The sequence below is a fragment of the Salmo salar genome, chromosome 20 (genome assembly GCF_965601325.2).
Source record: "Salmo salar chromosome 20, fSalSal1, whole genome shotgun sequence".
Lineage (NCBI taxonomy): Eukaryota > Metazoa > Chordata > Actinopteri > Salmoniformes > Salmonidae > Salmo > Salmo salar.
In genome coordinates this window covers 34,476,088-34,500,100 of record NC_138310.1, presented here as the reverse complement: position 1 = coordinate 34,500,100, position 24,013 = coordinate 34,476,088, and the positions used below count along the sequence as shown (strand labels likewise).

General features: G+C 43.9%; 2 protein-coding genes across 2 annotated transcripts in view; both read right to left on the bottom strand.

Annotated features, from left to right (window-relative positions):
- Positions 1-3,435, bottom strand: part of LOC106580500 (phosphatidate cytidylyltransferase 2-like) — a 33,840-nt gene extending 30,405 nt beyond the window's left edge. Inside the window, exon 1 of the mRNA XM_045703267.2 lies at positions 3,217-3,435. Coding sequence (XP_045559223.1) covers positions 3,217-3,279 — 63 coding nt within the window. The 5' untranslated portion in view covers positions 3,280-3,435. The remainder of the gene's footprint in view (positions 1-3,216) is intronic.
- Positions 3,436-13,451: 10,016 nt separating this feature from the next.
- neff1 (neuronal intermediate filament family member 1) lies at positions 13,452-20,575 on the bottom strand. Its single transcript, XM_014161646.3, has 4 exons — positions 19,690-20,575; positions 17,168-17,491; positions 16,791-16,915; positions 13,452-16,368 (listed from the first exon to the last, which is right to left on the bottom strand). The coding sequence occupies exons 1-4, from the start codon at positions 20,431-20,433 to the stop codon at positions 15,984-15,986; spliced, it is 1,578 nt and encodes a 525-aa protein (XP_014017121.1). The 5' UTR covers positions 20,434-20,575; the 3' UTR covers positions 13,452-15,983.
- Between the last annotated feature and the right edge of the window lie 3,438 nt (positions 20,576-24,013).

The following is a 24,013-nucleotide window of genomic DNA, read 5'->3' as shown; positions in this document are numbered from 1 at the left end:
GACCACTATTGTTTTCACTATATATTTTACCTCTTGGGGATGTTATTCGAAAACATAATGTTAACTTTCACTGCTATGCGGATGACACACAGCTGTACATTTCAATGAAACATGGTGAAGCCCCAAAATTGCCCTTGCTAGAAGTCTGTGTTTCAGACATAAGGAAGTGGGTGGCTGCAAACTTTCTACTTTTAAACTCGGACAAAACAGAGATGCTTGTTCTAGGTCCCAAGAAACAAAGAGATCTTCTGTTGAATCTGACAATTAATCTTGATGGTTGTACAGTCGTCTCAAATAAAACTGTGAAGGACCTCGGCGTTACTCTGGACCCTGATCTCTCTTTTGACGAACATATCAAGACTGTTTCAAGGACAGCTTTTTTCCATCTACATAACATTGCAAAAATCAGAAACTTTCTGTCCAAAAATGATGCAGAAAAAATAATCCATGCTTTTGTTACTTCTAGGTTAGACTACAGCAATGCTCTACTTTCCGGCTACCCGGATTAAGCACTAAATAAACTTCAGTTAGTGCTAAATACGGCTGCTAGAATCCTGACTAGAACCAAAAGATTTGATCATATTACTCCAGTGCTAGCCTCCCTACACTGGCTTCCTGTTAAAGCAAGGGCTGATTTCAAGGTTTTACTGCTAACCTACAAAGCATTACATGTGCTTGCTCCTACCTATCTTTCCGATTTGGTCCTGCCGTACATACGTACGCTACGGTCACAAGACGCAGGCCTCCTAATTGTCCCTAGAATTCCTAAGCAAACAGCTGGAGGCAGGGCTTTCTCCTATAGAGCTCCATTTTTATGGAATGGTCTGCCTACCCATATGAGAGACGCAGACTCGGTCTCAACCTTTAAGTCTTTACTGAAGGCACATCTCTTCAGTAGGTCATATGATTGAATGTAGTCTGGCCCAGGAGTGTGAAGGTGAACGGAAAGGCTCTGGAGCAACGAACCGCCCTTGCTGTCTCTGCCTGGCCGGTTCCCCTCTCTCCACTGGGATTCTCTGCCTCTAACCCTATTACAGGGGCTGAGTCACTGGCTTACTGGTGCTCTTCCATGCCGTCCCTAGGAGGGGTGCGTCACTTAAGTGGGTTTAGTCACTGACGTGGTCTTCCTGTCTGGGTTGGCGCCCCCCCTTGGGTTGTGCCGTGGCGGAGATCTTTGTGGGCTATACTCAGCCTTGTCTCAGGATGGTAAGTCGGTGGTTGAAGATATCCCTCTAGTGGTGTGGGGGCTGTGCTTTGGCAAAGTGGGTGGGGTTATATCCTGCCTGTTTGGCCCTGTCAGAGGGCATCATCGGATGGAGCCACAGTGTCTCCTGACCCCTCCTGTCTCAGCCTCCAGTATTTATGCTGCAGTAGTTTATGTGTCGGGGGGCTAGGGTCAGTCTGTTATATCTGGAGTATTTCTCCTGTCTTATGCGGTGTCCTGTGTGAATTTAAGTATACTCTAATGCTCTCTCTTTCTTTCTCTCTCTCGGAGGACCTACTACCTGGCATGATGACTCCTTGCTGTCCCCAGTCCACCTGGCCGTGCTGCTGCTCCAGTTTCAACTGTTCTGCCTGCGGCTATGGAACCCTGACCTGTTCACTGCACGTGCTACCTGTCCCAGACCTGCTGTTTTCAACTCTCTTAGAGACAGCAGGAGCGGTAGAGATACTCTCAATGATCGGCTATGAAAAGCCAACTGACATTTACTCTTGAGGTGCTGACTTGTTGCACCCTCGACAACTACTGTGATTATTATTATTATTATTATTATTATTTGACCATGCTGGTCATTTATGAACATTTGAACATCTTGGCCATGTTCTGTTATAATCTCCACCCGGCACAGCCAGAAGAGGACTGGCCACCCCTCATAGCCTGGTTCCTCTCTTGGTTTCTTCCTAGGTTTTGGCCTTTCTAGGGAGTTTTTCCTAACCACTGTGCTTCTACACCTGCATTGCTTGCTGTTTGGGGTTTTAGGTTGGGTTTCTGTACAGCACTTCGAGATATCAGCTGATGTAAGAAGGGCTATATAAATACATTTGATTTACCCTGTCACAATAACTCCTCCCTGGCATTTTAATTCGTTGTCATATCAAACAACACTGTATTCAAAGTGTCCACTATTATCTTCTAACTATAGAATAATAACACGTTTTTCCATGATTCCAACAGTTTAAACTAAATCGCAAGTCAAATCGCAATTAACATTTGGTTAAATATAAGGCCTCGATTCTTTGCCAATATCGTGCAACCCTACGTGGCAGTGTGGAAATGATCTCAAATGAGTGCAGGAAATGCAGAAATTGATCAAAATGCATTAAATTATTTGGGGTTGAAGTTTAATTGAACATTATAAAACAATCAGAATGGAGAGAGACCTGTTAAAATAACTTCGAATGTATGTGTTGCCACCCACTACTCAAAGCAAATATATAACTTTTATTATCCAAAACATAAAATACCATCATTTGATATTTTGGCCATATTGCCCATCCCTAATTGAATGTAAAGTAATTCTTTTTTTAAAATTCGAAACAGCCCACAATACATACTAGCTATAAATTGGGGCAGTGATGGTGATCTGTCTGTATTTGTATGTGGCTTGTCCTTCCTGCAGAGTTGATTTCAAGCCATTTCAATTCAGCCTACCTCAAGAGTTGAAATCCAACTCATACGTTTGAAAACTAGCCAGAGCTTAGACTAATACATAGATTTAGTTAATTGAATAGATACATCTACTTAAAGTTAGTTGCCCTGTCCACACAATAAATGTACAACGCCCATTTTCAGTTCAGTTGACGGGGGAGTAGGCAGAGAGGAATAGCTATACTTCTTGTTACTTTCAATGACACCCTAGAGACAAAGGTTTGATATAGATAGCTAGTTAACCACTAATGGTATCTTGTAAATGTGTGCCATTCATGCAAGATCTAATGTTAGCAGCAAATCAGCATACAATTTGTAAGCGTACTAGCTATGTTTTGCTAGCAAGCAAACTAGCGCTAATTAAATTGTAACGTTAGACGTGGCTGGCTAACTAGCTTGCCTTGTACGCTATTACAGCTAGCTAAATAATACTTTGCATTATTCTAGTCACAATCAGAATTTGTGGCATGATGTCCCATCTAGTGGGTCTTTCTTGCCTTGGCTAGCTAACGGGTTTATTCCAAATGGCAGTCCATAACCACTCCGTAGTACCGTAGGCTAGCTACCTTGTCTTCGGATTGTTGATATAGGTCGTTTTCAGTCGTTCCGCGGTGCCGTAGCTCTGTCATTTCTGCAACTCGTGTCCCAGCTACGACAGAGGGTGAGTGTATGTGACACAGAGTTGTTACAGTTTACCAGCTAGCTTGCTAAACAACAAAATACGATGGTTTCGTTCGACATAAATTATGCTTTCTCGTTAACCCCAGATGATTCACGTCCCTCTCACTGGGTTTCCACTAGATATTACAGCCACAAAATCAACATGATATTGTCTATATCGTAACAATTTATGAAAACAAAACTGTGCAGTTTGGTCACTGGTCACTTTAATGTTTACATACTTCTTTACTCATTTCATATGTATATATACTGTATTTTAGAAAATGCCACTCCGACATTATTTGACTTTTATATTTCTGTGACTTGTTGGATAATGCCTATGTCCCTAGCTAGGGACATAGGCATTTCGCTACACCCGCAATAAAATATGCTAAATATGCGTATTTGACCAATACACTTTTATTTTATTTTGAGAAATGGGCGGGGGTTATGACTTTGTGGCTGTTGTAACTAGTGACGACGCTCGGTGTTGAATCGCGACGTTACTAATGGTCTGAATTGCATTCTGTATCGCAACGTTTTGTAACGTTGGCTTGCAATGGCTACCAAACACTCTTGAAAATCAACTTTCTCTAGTCTAGACATATCAAAAGTTAATGCGTTCCATAGTGGTAACTGCTGGTTGTGGATTTCATATACAATTATATATATATATATATATATATATATATATATATATATATATATATATATATATATATATATATATTGCTTTGTATCATGACAAGGTGTAGTACTGAAACTATCGAGGTTACCTAGCCAGCTACACGTTCAAAGTCAACAACGCAGCCACTGCTAGCTAGCCTACTCCACCAGCCAGCAGTACTGTATCATTTTAGTCAATAAGATTTTTGCAACGTAAGCTTAACTTTCTGAACATTCGAGACGTGTAGTCCACTTGTCATTCCAATCTCCTTTGCATTAGCGTAGCCTCTTCTGTAGCTTGTCTACTATGTGTCTGTCTATCCCTGTTCTCTCCCCTCTGCACAGGCCATACAAACGCTCCACACCGCGTGGCCGCTGCCACTCTAACCTGGTGGTCCCAGCGCGCACGACCCACGTGGAGTTCCAGGTCTCCGGCAGCCTCTGGAACTGCCGGTCTGCGGCCAACAAGGCTTAGTTCATTTCAGCCTATGCTACCCTCCAGTCCCTAGACTTCCTGGCGCTGACGGAAACATGGATTACCACAGATAACACTGCTACTCCTACTGCTCTCTCCTCGTCTGACTACGTGTTCTCGCATACCCCTAGAGCATCGAGCCAGCGGGGTGGTGGCACTGGAATCCTCATCTCTCCCAAGTGGACATTCTCTCTTTCTCCCTGACCCATCTGTCTATCTCCTCATTTGAATTCCATGCTGTCACAGTTACCAGCCCTTTCAAGCTTAACATCCTTATCATTCATCAATGAGCTTGACGCCTTGATAAGTTACTTTCCTGAGGATGGCTCACCTCTCACAGTTCTGGGTGACTTTAACCTCCCCACGTCTACCTTTGACTCATTCCTCTCTGCCTCCTTCTTTCCACTCCTCTCCTCTTTCGACCTCACCCTCTCACCTTCCCCCCCTACTCACAAGGCAGGTAATACGCTTGACCTCATCTTTACTAGATGCTGTTCTTCCACTAATCTGATTGCAACTCCCCTCCAAGTCTCCGACCACTACCTTGTATCCTTTTCCCTCTCGCTCTCATCCAACACTTCTCACTCTGCCCCTACTCGGATGGTATTGCGCCGTCCCAACCTTCGCTCTCTCTCTCCCGCTACTCTCTCCTCTTCCATCCTATCATCTCTTCCCTCTGCTCAAACCTTCTCCAACTATCTCCTGATTCTGCCTCCTCAACCCTCCTCTCCTCCCTCTCTGCATCCTTTGATTTCCTCTGTCCCCTATCCTCCAGGCCGGCTCGGTCCTCCCCTCCTGCTCCGTGGCTCGACGACTCACTGCGAGCTCACAGAACAGGGCTCCGGGCAGCCGAGCGGAAATGGAGGGAAACTCGCCTCCCTGCGGACCTGGCATCCTTTCACTCCCTCCTCTCTACATTTTCCTCTTCTGTCTCTGCTGCTAAAGCCACTTTCTACCACTCTAAACTCCAAGCATCTGCCTCTAACCCTAGGAAGCTCTTTGCTACCTTCTCCTCCCTCCTGAATCCTCCTCCCCCTCCTCCCTCTCTGCGGATGACTTCGTCAACCATTTTGAAAAGAAGGTTGACGACATCCGATCCTCGTTTGCTAAGTCAAACGACACCGCTGGTCCTGCTCACACTGCCCTACCCTGTGCTTTGACCTCTTTCTCCCCTCTCTCTCCAGATGAAATCTCGCGTCTTGTGACGGCCGGCCGCCCAACAACCTGCCCACTTGACCCTATCCCCTCCTCTCTTCTCCAGACCATTTCCGGAGACCTTCTCCCCTACCTCACCTCGCTCATCAACTCATCCTTGACCGCTGGCTACGTCCCTTTCGTCTTCAAGAGAGCGAGAGTTGCACCCCTTCTGAAAAAACCTACACTCGATCCCTCCGATGTCAACAACTACAGACCAGTATCCCTTCTCTCCTTTCTCTCCAAAACTCTTGAACGTGCCGTCCTTGGCCAGCTCTCTTGCTATCTCTCTCAGAATGACCTTCTTGATCCTAATCAGTCAGGTTTCAAGACTGGGCATTCAACTGAGACTGCTCTTCTCTGTGTCACGGAGGCTCTCCGCACTGCTAAAGCTAACTCTCTCTCCTCTGCTCTCATCCTTCTAGACCTATCTGCTGCCTTTGATACCGTGAACCATCAGATCCTCCTCTCCACCCTCTCCGAGCTGGGCATCTCCGGTGCGGCCCACGCTTGGATTGCGTCCTACCTGACAGGTCGCTCCTACCAGGTGGCGTGGCGAGAATCTGTCTCCGCACCACGTGCTCTCACCACTGGTGTCCCCCAGGGCTCTGTTCTAGGCCCACTCCTATTCTCGCTATACACCAAGTCACTTGGCTCTGTCATATCCTCACATGGTCTCTCATATCATTGCTATGCAGATGACACACAATTAATCTTCTCCTTTCCCCCTTCTGACAACCAGGTGGCGAATCGCATCTCTGCATGTCTGGCAGACATATCAGTGTGGATGACGGATCACCACCTCAAGCTGAACCTCGGCAAGACGGAGCTGCTCTTCCTCCCGGGGAAGGACTGCCCGTTCCATGATCTCGCCATCACGGTTGACAACTCCCTTGTGTCCTCCTCCCAGAGTGCTAAGAGCCTCGGCGTGACCCTGGACAACACCCTGTCGTTCTCCACTAACATCAAGGCGGTGACCCGATCCTGTAGGTTCATGCTCTACAACATTCGCAGAGTACGACCCTGCCTCACACAGGAAGCGGCGCAGGTCCTAATCCAGGCACTTGTCATCTCCCGTCTGGATTACTGCAACTCGTTGTTGGCTGGGCTCCCTGCCTGTGCCATTAAACCCCTACAACTCATCCAGAACGCCGCAGCCCGTCTAGTGTTCAACCTTCCCAAGTTCTCTCACGTCACCCCGCTCCTCCGCTCTCTCCACTGGCTTCCAGTCGAAGCTCGTATCCGCTACAAGACCATGGTGCTTGCCTACGGAGCTGTGAGGGGAACGGCACCTCCGTACTTTCAGGCTCTGATCAGGCCCTACACCCAAACAAGGGCACTGCGTTCATCCACCTCTGGCCTGCTCGCCTCCCTACCTCTGAGGAAGCACAGTTCCCGCTCAGCCCAGTCAAAACTGTTCGCTGCTCTGGCACCCCAATGGTGGAACAAGCTCCCTCACGACGCCAGGACAGCGGAGTCAATCACCACCTTCCGGAGACACCTGAAACCCCACCTCTTTAAGGAATACCAGGGATAGGATAAAGTAATCCTTCTAACCCCCCCTTAAAAGATTTAGATGCACTATTGTAAAGTGGTTGTTCCACTGGATATTATAAGGTGAATGCACCAATTTGTAAGTCGCTCTGGATAAGAGCGTCTGCTAAATGACTTAAATGTAAATGTAAATATATATATATATAAAGAAAAACCCTTGAATGAGTAGATGTCCAAACTTTGACTGATCATATATGATCAGTCAAAGTTTGGACACCTACTCATTTAAGGGTTTTTCTTAATTTAACTATTTTCTACATTGTTCTATGAGATAACACATATGGAATCATGTAGTAACCAAAAAAGTGTTAAATCAAAATATATTTTATATTTGAGATTCTTCAAAGTAGCCACCCTTTGCCTTGATGACAGCTTTGCACACGCTTGGCATTCTCTCAACCAGCGTCATGAGGTAGTCACCTGGAATGCATTTCAATTAACAGGTGTGCCTTGTTAAAAGTTAATTTGTGGAATTTCTTTCCTTAATGTGTTTTAGCCAATCAGTTGTGTTGTGACAAGGTAGGGGTGGTGTACAGAAGATAGCCCTATTTGGTAAAATACCATGTCCATATTATGGCAAGAACAGCTCAAATAAGCAAAAAGAAATGACAGTCCATCATTACTTTAAGATATGAAGGTCAGTCAATATTGAACATTTCAAGAATTTTTTAAGTTTCTTCAAGTGCAGTCGCAAAAACCATCAGGCGCTATGATGAAACTGGCTCTCATGAGGACCACCACAGGAAAGGAAGACGCAGAGTTACCTCTACTGCAGAGGATAAATTCGTTAGAGTCGGTCAGAAGTTTACATGCACTCAGTTAGTATTTGGTAGCATTGCCTTGAAATGGTTTAACTTGGGTCAAACATTTAGTGTAGCCTTCCACAAGCTTCCCACAGTAAGTTGGGTGGATTTTGGCCCATTCCTCCTGACAGAGCTGGTGTAACTGAGTCAGGTTTGTAGGCCTCCTTGCTCGCACACGCTTTTTCAGTTCTGCCAACACATTTTCTATAGGATTGAGGTCAGGGCTTTGTGATGGCCACTCCAATACCTTGACTTTGCTGTCCTTAAGCCATTTTGCCACAACTTTGGAAGTATGCTTGGGATCATTGTCCATTTGTAAAACCAATTTGCGACCAAGCTTTAACTTCCAGTCTGATGTCTTGAGATGTTGCTTCAATATATACACATAATTTTCATCCCTCATAATGCCATCTATTTTGTGAAGTGGACCAGTCTCTCCTGCAGCAAAGCACCCCCACAACATGATGCTGCCACCCCGTGCTTCATGGTTGGGATGGTGGTCTTCGGCTTGCAAGCCTCCCCCTTTTCCTCCAAACATAACGATGGTCATTATAGCCAAACAGTTCTATTTTTGTTTCATCAGATCAGATGACATTTCTCCAAAAAGTACGATCTTTGTCCCCATGTGCAGTTGCAAACCGTAGTATGGCAGTTTTGGAGCAGTGGCTTCTTCCTTGCTGAGCAGCCTTTCAGGCTATGTCAATATAGGACTTACTGTGGATATAGATACTTTTGTACCTGTTTCCTCCAGCATCTTCACAAGGTCCTTTGCTGTTGTTCTGGGATTGATTTGCACTTTTTGCACCAAAGTACGTTCATCTCTAGGAGACAGAACGCGTCTCCTTCCTGAGCAGTATGATGGCTACGTGGTCCCATGGTGTTTATACTTGCATACTATTGTTTGTACAGATGAATGTGGTACCTTCAGGCGTTTGGAAATTGCTCCCAAGGATGAACCAGACTTTTGGAGGTCTACCATTTTTTTTTCTGAGGTCTTGGCTGATTTCTTTTGATTTTCCCATGATGTCAAGCAAAGAGGCACTGAGTTTGAAGGTAGGCCTTGAAATACATCCAAAGGTACACATCCAGTTGACTCAAATTATGTCAATTAGCCTATCAGAAGCTTCTAAAGCCATGACATAATATTCTGGAATTTTCCAAGCTGTTTTAAGGCACAGTCAACTTAGTGTATGTAAACTTCTGACCCACTGGAATTGTGATACATTGAATTATAAGTGAAATAATCTGTCTGTAAACAATTGTTGGAAAAATGACTTGTGTCATGCACAAAGTAGATACCCTAACCGATTTGCCAAAACTATAGTTTGTTAACAAAAAATTTGTGGAGTGGTTGAAAAACGAGTTTTAATGACTCCAACCTAAGCGGAATAAAACTTCCGACTTCAACTGTAGGTAGAATAACAAAACAAATAAATTGATGATGGTAAGAAGCCAGCTTCAGAGAGTCCCTTCACAACGGAGTGTGCCCTCTCTTGGCGGAGACGGGTGCGTTAGATGATCGATGCCAGACGATGCAGTTGGCTTGCTGATATCTCACCCTTCTGGGACTTGAAGTGGGCTAAAACGAATGTGAAGTTGAAATGTTTTTGTTTTGCAATTGACAGTTTTGACACCAAGTGGCAGCAAAGGCTGACAAATGTATTGAATGAGGACTGTTTGAGATGCTTTGTGCAGCATGGGTGCATGTGTGTGTAGCAGCATACGTGCATTCGTGTGTGTGTGCCTCTCTCTCCCCAGCAGCACAGAGATGTGGTTCATTCCAGTGGCGTGACAGGGGTATGGAGAAGTATAACTACTTAATGGCCTGCTGCAGAGTCGGAGTGAAGGGAAGGCAGCATTGCAGACAAAACACAAAAGCCACGTTTTTATGCTTCTCAGGGCGTTTCCCCTCTTTTCTCCTCTCAATATGACATTTTTCATAAGAGAGTACTAAAGGGTCATCAATAGTGGTTTAAAAATTGTAAAGTAGGCTACGAATGAACTACAATTTCTATAAAAACATCAGTGCTCATGTTAAATAGGCCTACTGTGAAGTGATGTTTTTTTAATTCTTTATCAGTTCTTTGAATTACTTCCTTTGATTCTTGCATAAATCCATTGAGAGCCCTCTCACCACAGTAGCCCATGCTGGAGCACAGCACATAGATGTATGACTCATGAAAAACCCCTGTAGTGCTGGAAGAGATAAATCAATCTATGGCAATTAATGCATGCGGCACTTTTCTTCCATCAATCACTCCCTCGAGGTGGATCTATAAGCTACATATCCATTCTCTGTCTACTTTACGATCATTGTGATTCCACATTCCCTGACAGTATCAGATCCATTTTGAGGGTGCTGCACATACTGTATCTTGTTATTGGATAAATGTATCTAAGACATTATATATTAGGGAGAGAGTTATAAAGATCCATACATTTCTCGGTTCATAACTGTTGAATAATTTTTTCCTAAATATGGTAACTGTTTGCTTTGTGTTTAAAAAAAATAATACAGTAAACAATCTAATAACAATTTTCACATAGTTACATGTTATGCTTGTACTGTAGTGTTGTGTCTGTGATCTGTGGTATGTGGCGGTACTTCACCCGGTTCCGGCACCCGACTTTGCACAGTCATGCTATATTGCGTATGCATGAGGCAGGGTGCCCCCCTGCCCCGCTCGGTGGTGTGGTATCTTGCTGTACTGTATGTCAGAGTGGCAGAATTTGGCTGGGGCTCCTCTGGGCTCTGGGACATCTGCAATGCAGAAGTCTATTTATAGCGGTGGAGAAAGGATGCCAGAGAAATGGAAAGAGAGAGAGGGAGGTGAAAGAGAGAGAAAGCCAGAGAGAGAGAGAGAGAGAGAGACAGAGGGAGCGAGAGAGTGTGAAAGGGGAGCTGCTGAATGGTGGTTGAATGAAAACTCTTCTTGTACAGAAAGGGCAGGATGAGACAGATTTAGAGAAAGGGAAGAGATAGGGAGAGATAGTATCAATGACACAAATAATAGAGTAATTGTACCCTCAATTTGATCATTTCCTTTTTTTCTCAATCAGCAATATGTTGCTATTGACAACTGAATAAATCCCTTGGACCCTTTTGAGAAGCCAAAACACAGCACTGATCATCGGATAAAACTGCCGTGAGGCCCAGACTGAAAGACTGTGATAACTTGGTAACTTCGCCTAGATACAATCAGCTTCCTCTGCCACATGTGCTAATGAATTATGTAATACTTAACCTTATCACAAAGGAATCTTTTCTCTGATTAGCAAGATGTCTGGGTAAACTCATTATCTTAATGTAATGTAGACATACATAACAGTAATAGTAGGCTATGTTATATAATTAGGTTACTGACCCCTTCCCAAAGTCTCAGTTGACCGTACTGGAGATAAAGGGCAAGGTCAGAGAACTGTCTACCTGGCAGTAACCATCTTCTAATTCAGTATCTAGTGGAAATGTAATTATTGGGCCGTCAACATGGATAGAGGGAGGTGGTTGCTGATTGCTGTGGCCAAGATTTACGACCTTATCGCAGCAGGTCTCGGGAGTGCACTGAGAAAAAGATGCAGTTCAGTTATGTCTGCATCTCTAGAACAACAAATCTGCTGACGGCATATCTCCCCGCATTGTGCCGAACCGCAAGGCCACCAAACAAATGAAGGACGGCTCCACCACGGCACATCCACACACCACAAAAAAGGGATTGATCACATTCCTCTATTTTCAATAAATCTGTCTAGATACTGTGCTGTGTGTGTGTGTGTGTGTGTGGCTTCTTCTATTGCAATCCTCCTGCAGAGTGATACATCCCTGGACTTTTCTCATTCACCCCACTGGCCCTGCCAACCCATAACTCTCTCCATGGTACACAGACGACAGTGAATCAGTCATTCTGTGCCTTGGCTTGCATACCGACACAAAGGTTGAGGTTCAAATGGCCACACATGTACTGTATGCACACACACACACACACACACACAGAGAAGTTTTGAAGTAAATTTTGACTGTCGCTGCCAGTGCCTTCCCATAATCTTAAAGTGTAGAGGTTCATATGATACCAAGGTCTTACATATCCTCTTGCAGGCTTTGTCTTGTTTTCTGTGTTTCATTGATTTGTCCTTAGTGCTGATGATGACCTTTTGTCAATGCGCTGATACCATTTTGTCTACACAGTATTACGGAGTGGCTGTGCAGATAGTAAAGATCCCCACTCTAAGATGAGGTGTTTCTGACAGCTGTGCTGGTGGCCACTCTGCTACTGTCATCCATCTTACCTTCTCCTTCTCTCATCCTTTACCTTTGAAGCAGGCAGGAGAGAGAGGGAGCTGATATGGGGAGATATAGCTTGCAATCCAAATGTCACACTATTCCATGTGGGCCCTGGTCAAAATGAGTGTACTAAATAGGGAATAGGGTGTAATTTGGGACGCAACCCTCCAACTCATCTAGAGGCCTAACTGACTTCATACATCACTTTCAGTCTGGTGGAGCAGTTCGTAAAAACTTTCCTCCAACTAACTGCACTAAAGTAAAGCATAATGTCTACTTCACATGATCATAACCTGTCAGTGAGTGATAGGACATATCTTTGATGTGTTATTATGTGGTAAAGTCGTTGCCGGTTGGCTAACCCAAATTGTTATGTCATATCAAATATATGATCATTTATGGTTTATTATAGGTTTGCCTATTCCTCTCAGGTCGGTGAGTTATTGAAGAATGGCATTAGTTGGTAGTGGCATGACTGACAATATCTTCTATGTCATGCTAATGGTTCAACATAGTATGATGGGCAGGCAGTTTGAATAAAGTCCATTTATTCATTTGTTCCCTTTGTGGACTATTATTTATCTTTTTGACCATGTCCATTACTGTAGTAATGATTTGATATCACGGTTTGTTTTTCTATTTAAATCTAGAAACCTTAGTTGCTGCATCCATTTTTTAAAACTTTTAAATGAATGATTGTTGAAGAATATAACTTATAAATAACTCATGAGCATTGTAGTTCCACTGTCGTACCCATCAGACCCCAAAATATAAACTTATTTTATTCCAATGTTTGTAATCAAAGTAAACGAAAACACACACTATATAACCACAAAACATGGTTGAAACTATAATGTTGATATCATGATGGTCAGTCCTTAGCTCGGTCTATGAATTTGAAAGTGATTATATTTCTCCAGGCCCATCCCTCTACATTTTTACTAAAACTGAGGCGGGTGATCACTTTTAGTGTTCCAATGAAGTATTCTAGCTTTAACATTTGTATTGTGTACTGTATGCATTTTCAATGCAAAATGCTTCAAATATTATAGCATTGTTTTTCGGTTTGTCATTCTCGCTCTGAACCTGCGCCCAGTCCTAAAATGTAGCTTATGTCGAATGGTTTTGATGATATGATATTATTGAAGACACTGCCGATGGTTGTAAGTGTTTGGTTAATAAATGGCTTTATTTGGCTTTGGGAGGAATACCACTGCATGAGATAGCAGCACATACAGTCACAGTAGTATAGCAGAATGAACGCTCAACGCTCCTGAACCACCTCGGAAACATGTGAAATGCAAGTGAAAACGATTTTTATTGTTTTGATCATGGTTAAGGCAATTTATTTTTTTTACACTCAACAAGCGAAATCTATCCCATGCCCAGTTTTAATGCTCCAAGAATCAGGCCATGCAATCAATGCTTGTCGATTGATTCATTTCTCAAGGAAAGGAAAAAAGAGTGAAATCTAGAACAGTTAAGGAAGGCCTTCCACAGTGTGCGGCAGTCTCAAAAAATAACATTTAACATTCTGTCAAGCTATACATTTGCCCACTGTAAGTTTACAAAAATGTTGGAGAGGACAGGTAATTTTACTGCTGTATAGGATTCTAGAGTACATTGGCCGAATTCTTACAAAAAATTCCCTGTGCTCTCCATCCATTTGTATTTTTCCATTTATTATTCTTTCCCTGAACACACTTCCTGCAACACTATTCATTTTCTCGCTGTACATCATACATGTTTCTGTCTTTAACATTTACACCTATTCTTTAAGCCTTACATATCTACCCACACAGTCACTGTACCCTGACCCACAGATAGTCCTGATATGGATAGCTTGGCACCAGTCATATCAGAGCTAACTTACAATATGCTATTATGGTCCCTCTCCTGCAGCTAGGACATGTCTGCCTGGGGTATACATACTGTTGCTGTCCATCTCAGACTGCAGTGGTGGTGGTAGGGGGGTATATTGTGATAATAGCCCTTATCTGTGGTGCCGCACCATGTGACCAATCATGACCCCAGTGGCGTCTTGACCGGCTGCCAACTGGTCCTGCAGTCAGAGTGGAGGGCTGTCTGTCACTCACTGTCACTCCCAGCTGTCCTGTTAGAGCAGCCAGAGGCCTCTTCACTGTCTGGAACAGAGCACACTGCTAAAAGGACCCACAGGCTGTGTCTCAAATGGCATCCTATCCCCTATGTAATGCATTACTTTTGGCCAGCGCCGTATGGGCCATGATCAAAAGTAGTGCACAATATAGGGAATAGGGTGCCATTTGGGATGCAACCAACACACGCTCCCCCACTCAAACAACCCACCACCCAGAACATCACAGGGTACAGAACACTAAAAGACTGAAGATATTAAACAAACAAGACTCTGTGGGAAAGGAAGGGCCTAGGAAAGACATTTACCTCAGGTTTGGAGTGAGTTATCTTACTTGGAGGGCAGGGCAAGGCAGGGCATATCCATTCAGTGACAAATGAATCAATCAAGAGGGGGTATTTCTACATCAAATATAAGGGTATAATGTGATAAATAGTATCATTTTAAAACTCTACATTTTTCATTCCTGAAAGGTGCCCTTCTGAAAACAGAAGAATCACTGCACAATGCACTTATCGCCTACCTTTGAAAATAGAAACCTCCCAAATAAAAGTTATGATGTTGTCATTTCGCCGAGCTCTGACCGTCGCAGTGACAGAGAGAGGGGGGGAAGGTGAATGGTGAAATGTTTAGTTTTCTAGCGATGAAAAGAAAGTGGGTCAATGGACTGAACATTCTATATATTTCACATGTGAATGAAAAAAAGAGGAGTGAGGAGCATTCAGTGTGCCAGTTTGTGTCTGCAGCTCAAAATACATTATTGCACCTACGGGAATGATTTGGATATCTGTGTCCCCAATATTATACACTAACATTCATGAAAAGGTTTACAAAGCAATTTCTACAATGAATTTCCCTAGACATTTCCAACTTTTCTTTGTCGAAATCAAAAAGCACCTTAAAAGTTGGACTGGTAAAAGTTGATAAAGTTGTATGCTCCAGACCTCTGTGCATATAGTAGTCTGTGTGCTACTACCAGGATCCTATTACTACTTTCAAGATTACAACTGCTCTTCAACACATTTCATATCATTAATGGCACATAAAGACAAGACGTTACTGGGCAATATTATTCCTGACCTCTTAATATGACATCATACTTGCTTTAAGGCATTCTCTTACTGACTGACTGACTGACAGGCTTACTACTGTAATGTTGAGCACCTTCTCTCTGCTCTCTGTTTTGTGATAACCATTATCTATGGTGTAAAACCGTGACATAGGATCCCGAGCGCCCTATTTAGGATATGTAGCTACAGGTTTATCTTCTGTCAGGGTAATACACCAACAGTATGTTCCTCTCTGGGATGTGTCTTTCTGTTTTCCACCACACAGCTGATTGTTGAGGCCCAGAGATACAGAGGAGAAGGTATGTGTGTGTGAGGCATCTGGCGTGAGTACGGTAAGTAAGTAAGTGTGTGTGTTCGTGTGTGTGTGTGTGTGTGTGTGTGTGTGTGTGTGTGTGTGTGTGTGTGTGTGTGTCCTTGTGAAACAGATGAGGTGACGGGGAAGGGATAAGATCCATATGAGTGAATGAGTGGACTGTAGTAGTGCGAAAGGCATTGATGATTGATGACACAAGCAGTTTAGCTCTTGGTGCTCTTGCTGGGAGCACTTCCCTTCTCTCCCTTCTTCTCATCCTTCTCATCCTTGCCATTCTTCTCATCTTTCTTCTTCTGATCTTCCTCCTCCTCTTCCTCCTCTTCCTCCTCATCACCGTTTCCATTCTCCTCTGCATTCTCATCTCCCTCCTCTCCTTCCTCTCCTTCCTCCTCATTCTCCTCTTCCTCCTTCTCTTCCTCATCCTCCTCCTCCTCTGGTTCCTCAGGCTTGGCTCCTCTCATCCTGTAGGGGGCGGAGGAACCCAGGGCATAAGAGCGGCCGGACGAATAGGAGAAGCCAGAGTAGCCTGATTGCAGGATATTTCCGCCCACTGTACTCAGACGGCACTCTTCACCTTCCAGCAGCTTCCTGAAGAGGGGATGAAGGTGGAGACATAGAGAGGTTGAGGAAGAGAGAGTCAGTTTACACGTGTGTCAAATTCCACTGGTGTGCTGACTAAGTATTCACATTTTCTTAAAGGGAGGAAAAGATGTTCATAAATCTTTCCAAGACACACTGTGGTGCATCAACATTGTGCTGACTGCTGAGCTGACTGAACTACTGACTAAATCAGAGAAAGAGGAAGTCAGTTTACAAATGTACCAAACTCCGACCATTCATAATTGTCAAAGCAGTCATGTGAATGTTGTCAGTCACTCTGCTGACTTGGAATTCAAATGTGAAAAAGGTGTTTAGTATACAGGAAAGGCACTGTGGTTTGGATCAATGATATGCTGCTGATTTAACATTATCAGACATAACTCTTAGACTCAGATCAAGGGATGACTGACCTGTAAGCAGCGATCTCAATATCCAGGGCCATTTTGACGTTCAACAGGTCCTGGTACTCACGCAAATGACGGGACATCTCACCCTTGGTGCTGCGGAGGGCAGACTCAAGCTGCTGGATGGTCTCCTGCAGGCAGATTAACATCAGGATGTAATACTACTGATAAAGACCTCACTATTCTACCTCACAATGTGCATGACCTAATACCTTTTTACATGTGTTGTGCTACAGTGCAATTACAATTCCATCACACATACCATCTGTGATATGCACCTGTTACTTAGGAGGACATCACTCTATAGAATCCACAGGGTAAAGCCTGTACTGTAGCAATTACTGTGGTATACAAAAATAGTCACCCTGTCCTACTCCACGTACCTGCATCTCTCCCATCTCGTTGCTGTGGCGGTCTTCCATCTCAGCCATCTGCCTCTCCAGGGCCTCATTGTGGCCTCTGAGGGCCTCGATCTCCAGGGTACGGGCCTGCACCTGCCTGCGGTACTCATTTAGCTCCTCCCTGCTATGCTTAACCTGATCCTGGTTGCGGGCGGCCGCCTCATTCACACTGGCAAACTTGGAGCGGTACCACTCCTCCGCCTGGTTCTGGTTCTTGGCTGACAGGACCTCGTACTGGGCACGGATGTCCTTCAGGGCCACGGCCAGGTCGGGTTTACCCTCCCTCATGTCCATCTCCACTGACACCTGGGACCAGGTAGACACAGAGGGGTAAGTTAAAGGGTTGGGAATGATTACCAGGTGTTAGCACGGGGGAAACGAATGCTTCACTGGCTAAATAGATAAATCTCTAAGTTGTAGTGGAGATATGAATATGAGAATGTTTGCTTTATTATTCGTTATTATATTATTATTTTCACAAAAATCCAAATGTAAATGTGAAATATCATAAGAAATCAAAAACAAAATTGTTGCAACATCCAGTTTTTCTAAAATAAATTGTTGTTCTTTAACCAAAATATAGGTAAAAGTTTTGATAATCACTATTGAAAATGTGAAATCTTTGTCAAACAACACAGACCATTATGTGCTTGCAGTAGACACCTGGGAGCTATGAGCCTTGGGCTAATGTGACTTTTACAGTCACTTTTACCCTTACCTACCTACCTACCTACCTACCTGTACATATTACCTCAATTAACTCAGCTACCTTGTACCACTGCACATTGACTTGGTACCAGTACTCTCCTTGTATATAGCCTTGTTACTGTTATTTTATTGTGTCACTATTTCCTTTTTTATTTAATTTTTACTTGCTAATCTTTTCTTCCTTTTTAACTCTGTATTGCTGGGAAATGGCTCGTAAGGAAGCATTTCACAGTAAAATCTACACCTGTTGTATTCAGCGCATGTGACAAATAAAATTTGATTTGAATACATTTGAATTGATTATCTATCCAGTGAAGTAGAATGGCGAGGGCTGATGTATTGAGCACTAAGTCAGGGCTCTGTGCACCACTATGGGTGGTGCTGTCAATCGCTTATCACTTACATGGCAATTATACTGTATGTCCTGCATGGCAAAAGAAAAGCCCCATTCAGGAAACAAACGATTAATGCTCTTTCCAATGATGAAGATTCTATGCTGCATTGATTGACATGAAATTGTACATCATACTTTTTTGTTTTGTTTTAAGTCTTTAGAGTACTATCAACTCATCCAATGATGCATCCAAAATGCCACTGGCTTCTGGGACACTGTATAAAGCTACAATAATGCTGTTTAATTGTGACCTTGATTAATGATTATATTATTCCAACTAATCTTGTTTGGGACAACATGAATCAATACCATGTTGACAACATAGGTGCTATGTGGCAGTAGTAACCTATAGGAAAAAAAGTACTTTTTCCCAATCCTGTCAAATGAATTGACAAAGTGTGATAGTTGATCATCATGAGATTGTCTAGGTAAAATGCAACAAGGACATGCACTGATCTATCTGTATTGAGTTTTCTGATGTTCTGAATTGACCCTGTCCTATCCCGTATCCCCCTGCATGATGGGACGACCACACCTAGATATTGCGCTACTATTTCTCTGCATCATCAGTGGCAGCGCCAGCACTGCTATCAACCCCAATGCTCCCCTCCTCCTCCCCGCTCCCCCTCCCCTTTCTCTCCCTCCCCCTCTCGATCTCTCTCCCTTTCCCTCTCTCTTTTTTTAGCACACTCTCTCTGGCGCTTGACACTGCATATCACTTTCTCACTATGCAGACTCAATTTTCAGTAGCCATTTAAACCATTTCAATAATATTTTATAGTTACAAAACTTCCCTCATAGTTTCAATAGTTAGTGTCCTATGTCAGTGCTGGGCACTGCAGATTACTTGGCAGACAGGGAATTGAGTACTGCATGGTGCTGTTTGACACGGAACCGCAGTGCCGTACATTTTACTGCCACTAATCGCAGTGCGCAATGTTCACTGGCTTCAGCACCAAGGACAGAGCATGTGCTGTGACTGAACAAAGGCTGCGTTTACACAGGCAGCCCAATTCTGATATTTTTTTTTCAGTAATTGGTCTTTTGACCAATCACATCAGATATTTTCACATCAGAGCTTTTTCAGAGCTGATCTGATTGTTCAAAAGGCCAATTAGAGAAACAATTGTCAGAATTGGGTTGCCAGTGTAAATGCAGCCTTATTTGACTCAGTTAATGTGGATCCACAGTGTGAATGATAAGATAGCCATATGATAACACGCTATGAACATTATTAGGTATTTGGCACTGGCTATCACCATGTCACATAAAAGTTATCAGCAATTCATAGGCTACATAGCCTAACTTTTCCCTTGGTGTATATTTGGTGTGATATGTGCGGAGATGGGGAGATGTGGGTGACATCTGATGGGGGTCATGAGGGGTGATGTAATGTCTGCACCTGTGTGGCTTGCAGGGAAGCCTGCAGCTCCTGCAGCTCCTCCTCGTGCACTTTCCTGAGGAAGGCGATCTCATCCAGCAGCGACTCGACTTTCTTCTCCAGCTCGAGCCGGGACATCGTGGCATCATCCACGTCCTTGCGGTAGCTTATCAGGGTGCCCTCCGCCTCCTCGCGGAGCCTTGTCTCCTCGTCCAGCTTCTGCTTAACGCGGTCCAGCGTCTCGTTCATCTGCACGCAGTCCAGGTGCATCTGGCTCTTCTCGTGCGTCAGTTCCTCGACGCGCGCCCTCAGCTCGCGGATCTCTTGCTCGTACAGGTCGTGCAGTCGGGAGGGCTCGGTGTGGCGCTGGCGCAGCATGGTCACCTCGGCTTCCAGCACCTTGTTCTGCTGTTCCAAGTTGTGGACCTTCTCGATGAAGGAGACGAAGCGGTCGTTCAAGCCCTGGAGCTGCTCCTTCTCGTTTGTGCGGATGATTTTCATCTCGTTGGTGACGGCCGTGGACTGGTTCAGGTCCATAGAGTCGGACATGGAGGAGTGGAAGTTGCGCCCGGCGCCCACCTTGCGGTAGCCGGAGGATGAGAGCATGGATGGGGAGCCATAGTTGCGGTGTGCGCTGCTGGAGCGGAATCCGCTGGACAGGCGAGAGGGGCTGCTGCCTACGGTCATGCGGCCGGAGTTCCGGGGCGCATCCCCGAAGATCTTCCGATAGGAACTGCTGGAGTAGACATCGCCGGAGTAGCTCATGTTTGCAGTTGGAGAAGTGGAATGCTGGTTATACCTTTGTTGCTTGCGAAGTCCTTTTGTGTGAGTGTGTCTGGAGTGTGGGAGTGTGGGTGGAAGAGAGAAAGTGAGACGCAATTGATGTCTGGCCAAGACAGGTGCTTTTATAGTGATGGAAATCCAGCATCATTTGACGCAAGGGCGGCAGTAGAGACAGGGAAACCTGCAGGCTCCTGCAAAAAGAGCTATTCTCAGGGGAACACGAATTCACTCATGCTGCTCCTCGCCTTGTATTTTGGCAACTCATTCTTTTCTTGAATAAAATGTAATCCGTGCTGTACAGATAAGACAAGATAGACCTATGGTCAAGGAAAGCACATCAAACTACGACTTATATAGGGGACGTATAAACAGTAAATAATAATGAGGCCAATAAATCAGAATACTAACAACAATAGTAAGCCTACTAATATCCTATTAGTGATAGAAGTAAAACACGACTTCACTATTATATGCTGATATTGAGGCCAACATGGCATAGAATTTGCCTAATTAACACATCCTAGTCAATTTTTTATGTCGTTTTCTGAAACTAGTCACATGTGCAGGTTATCCCATCCCACTAAACAATGTCATTGCAGTTTTGCACTGCTGTTGCAACAGTTCAGACAGCATGGGATCGGTGCATGTGAAGTGTGGGCAAAGAGTCAGGAGTGAGTGTGTCTAAACGATATTGCTGTATTGCAGTCTGCAGCCATGCACCCCTCACGCCCGACCACCGCAGTGTCTGAGTACAGGCAGGTTGAGGCACAGAGACACAAAGGCCTATTTACATGACCCCACATGCGCACGTCTCACAAAAAATCAGTGCATGTCGCTTACTAACCTAACACCTATACCCAAGTTTAGCCTTCATTGAAAACATAAGCCTGTGAAATGAGCCCAGCATACATTTTTCAGCATCCCAGACCGCTTTGGGGTGATGATTCAGCATATTAGAGAAGGTTATTGGTGGTGCTGCGCTGTCTTCTCCTCTCTCCTCACGCAGCTGGAGCTGGCCTTGGTCATGATCCAGGACACCGACCACGCCCATATGGAGGACACCCACGCGCGCTGCTGCGCCCAGAGCTGTCAGGGGACTGCAGCTTTTCTACGGTTCGATCAGCACTTTTAAACACCAGTGTAGATGTAGATCAGAACAAGCGTCGTAATGCTCTGTACACAGCCGCAGTCTAGCCTATAATTGTAATTTGATCAGGCACCAAGCCTTGCAGTCGTATTTTTGTCAACTCGAGGAAAAGTCTCATCATGATTTGAGACCATTTGGACTCGTGTACAGCCGTGGTAGCCAAATGCACATTACAAGCTCAACTCAGAAAACAGCTTGCCCTATAGCTATATTACTCCATATAGTAAACATTCAACAAATTTTGAATATGCATTCACAATCACTTTCGCTTTTGAAAGTATTCAGGAATATATTTACATATGTTTCAAGTTTTATTGTCACATGCACAGGATACAGCAGGTGTAAACAGTGGCAACCCATCATTCAAGGCAGGTGGAGCAGGCTTGCCTGTCTTGACAGTTATTTTGGCATTAATACGTGTCACATATCAGTTTGCAAACAATGTAAATAAAATATATATCATTAAGTTAATAAAGCTGCATACAAATATGGTCTCTTTTTTTGTTTTCTTGAGTAAGGCAGCTCCAAAATGCAGGTGTTTCAGCCTAGCTCGGTGGTGGTGGTGGTGGGGCAAGCCAGCAGAAAATACGGAGCTTTGCGCCGTGATTGGCTCAGTGTTCTGTCACTTTTGGGGACACTATGTCACCTCCATGTCTAAGGGTAGAGCTAGATAATTCTAGCCCCTTTGGTGCTGCCATAGAGTTACATTAGAAGTGCCCATCCAAGAATGCTCAAGGTCATTGGCCACAGATAAAATTATGTCATATCACATTATATGTACAGTAGCTTTGACTGGACTGATCATGTCAACATCATACTTTCAAAATCTTAGCTAGCAGTGATCATCATGAATCAAGTCGACAATCTACTGGCAAATCATTTTTAATTCTTGTCATAGGAAGAGAAATAATGAATAGAAATTAAAGATAAAATGTATCGGTGCTCATCGGCCATAAACATTACACAACAACTTGGAAATCGCAAATTCAACAATGAGTGGTTTGGGAAATACGTTTTGAACGGTCATCAAACTCGGAATTGTAAATCCGGCCTTTTTCTAGAGCTACGACGTGAAGATCAATGACGTCATCATGATTCAACCTAGTTTTTGTGAGTTCTCAGTTGTTTTGAAAGCACCATAAATCCAGAGAATGCCAGACTTTGATGACAAAATTTGCCTACAAAGGACCGCCGTGCCACCTTCCTGTTCAATGTAATCATAGAATATTGTAAGAGCTTTCATTGTCCGCTTATATGCCCCATTTATGTATACTACAGTTCTGACTTGGTGTACAGGGAGAACACTGTAAGAAAGGCCCATGTTCTGAATTCTGTCACTGTACATTTCAAAATTGCTAAACAAATAGTTATACTTACCACGTCTGTTCTAGCTCGCTCATTAATGTCTTAATCATAATAACGGATTGCCTCTTATCCGTTTCCATCCCCTTATGTCATAGTTGGTACATCTCAATTGTCATTAGAAACCACATTTGTTTAAGCAAGTCAGCCATATCAGCTATGTTTTTTAAAAGGCAGTAAATGAGGCCGAATGAACTGTTTCACTGCCAGACAAGGCTCCGCTGATTGCCAGGTGTAGCAGTGGTAAGATGTTGGGACTGTTGTTGGGACAGCTTGATGTAGGCCCTAACAGTTTGTGGGCACCGTTTATCACCGTTATAGTGCAATTACTGTATTGTTTAGTGGTGTGTTGTGTTGTGTAGTGTAATGGCTTTGCTGGCATGCATCCCACATTAATAAAAAAAAAATCCATACCAAGATTTATTTACATGCTACAATTGCCACTGGGTGTAAAACAGCACAGTGAAATGCTAAACTTGCAAGTCACAAATGGAACCACAAATTCAAATTGCACCAGCAAAGTGTAATCATGGTTATTATCTGAACAGAAAATAAAATACCATTGAAAAAGTGAAAAATATTTACACTATAGATGCTTTGTTTTCCGTGATGTAATACATTAATGGTCAGGTAAGTTAATGCCATTCATTTCCCAGATTCCCATTTTAACCACAAGGGGACAGAACATGCTCAGTAATGTCCAACATCTCCACATACAGGCCAAGTAAACAATGTGCTAACCTCATCTCTAGTTCTACACTGATCCAAAACCATCAGCAGCCAGACAGGCTTTCTTTCCTGAGATCTTCAGGAGAAAACAATATTGTCTTTTGCATAATCATAGCCTACACCTCCTCTATCCAAAACACCTCATCATTAGTGTGTGAGACATACACACATCCCACAAACCCTTACCTATACACACCCTGCAGCACTTCACCTGCAAGCTCAGGCCAGCCATATCCAGCAGCTCCAACAGCAGGCAGAAACAAAAGGCCCATTGAGACACGAGAGACAGGAGATGCCTGGGAGTGACTCAGCAGGAAAATTACA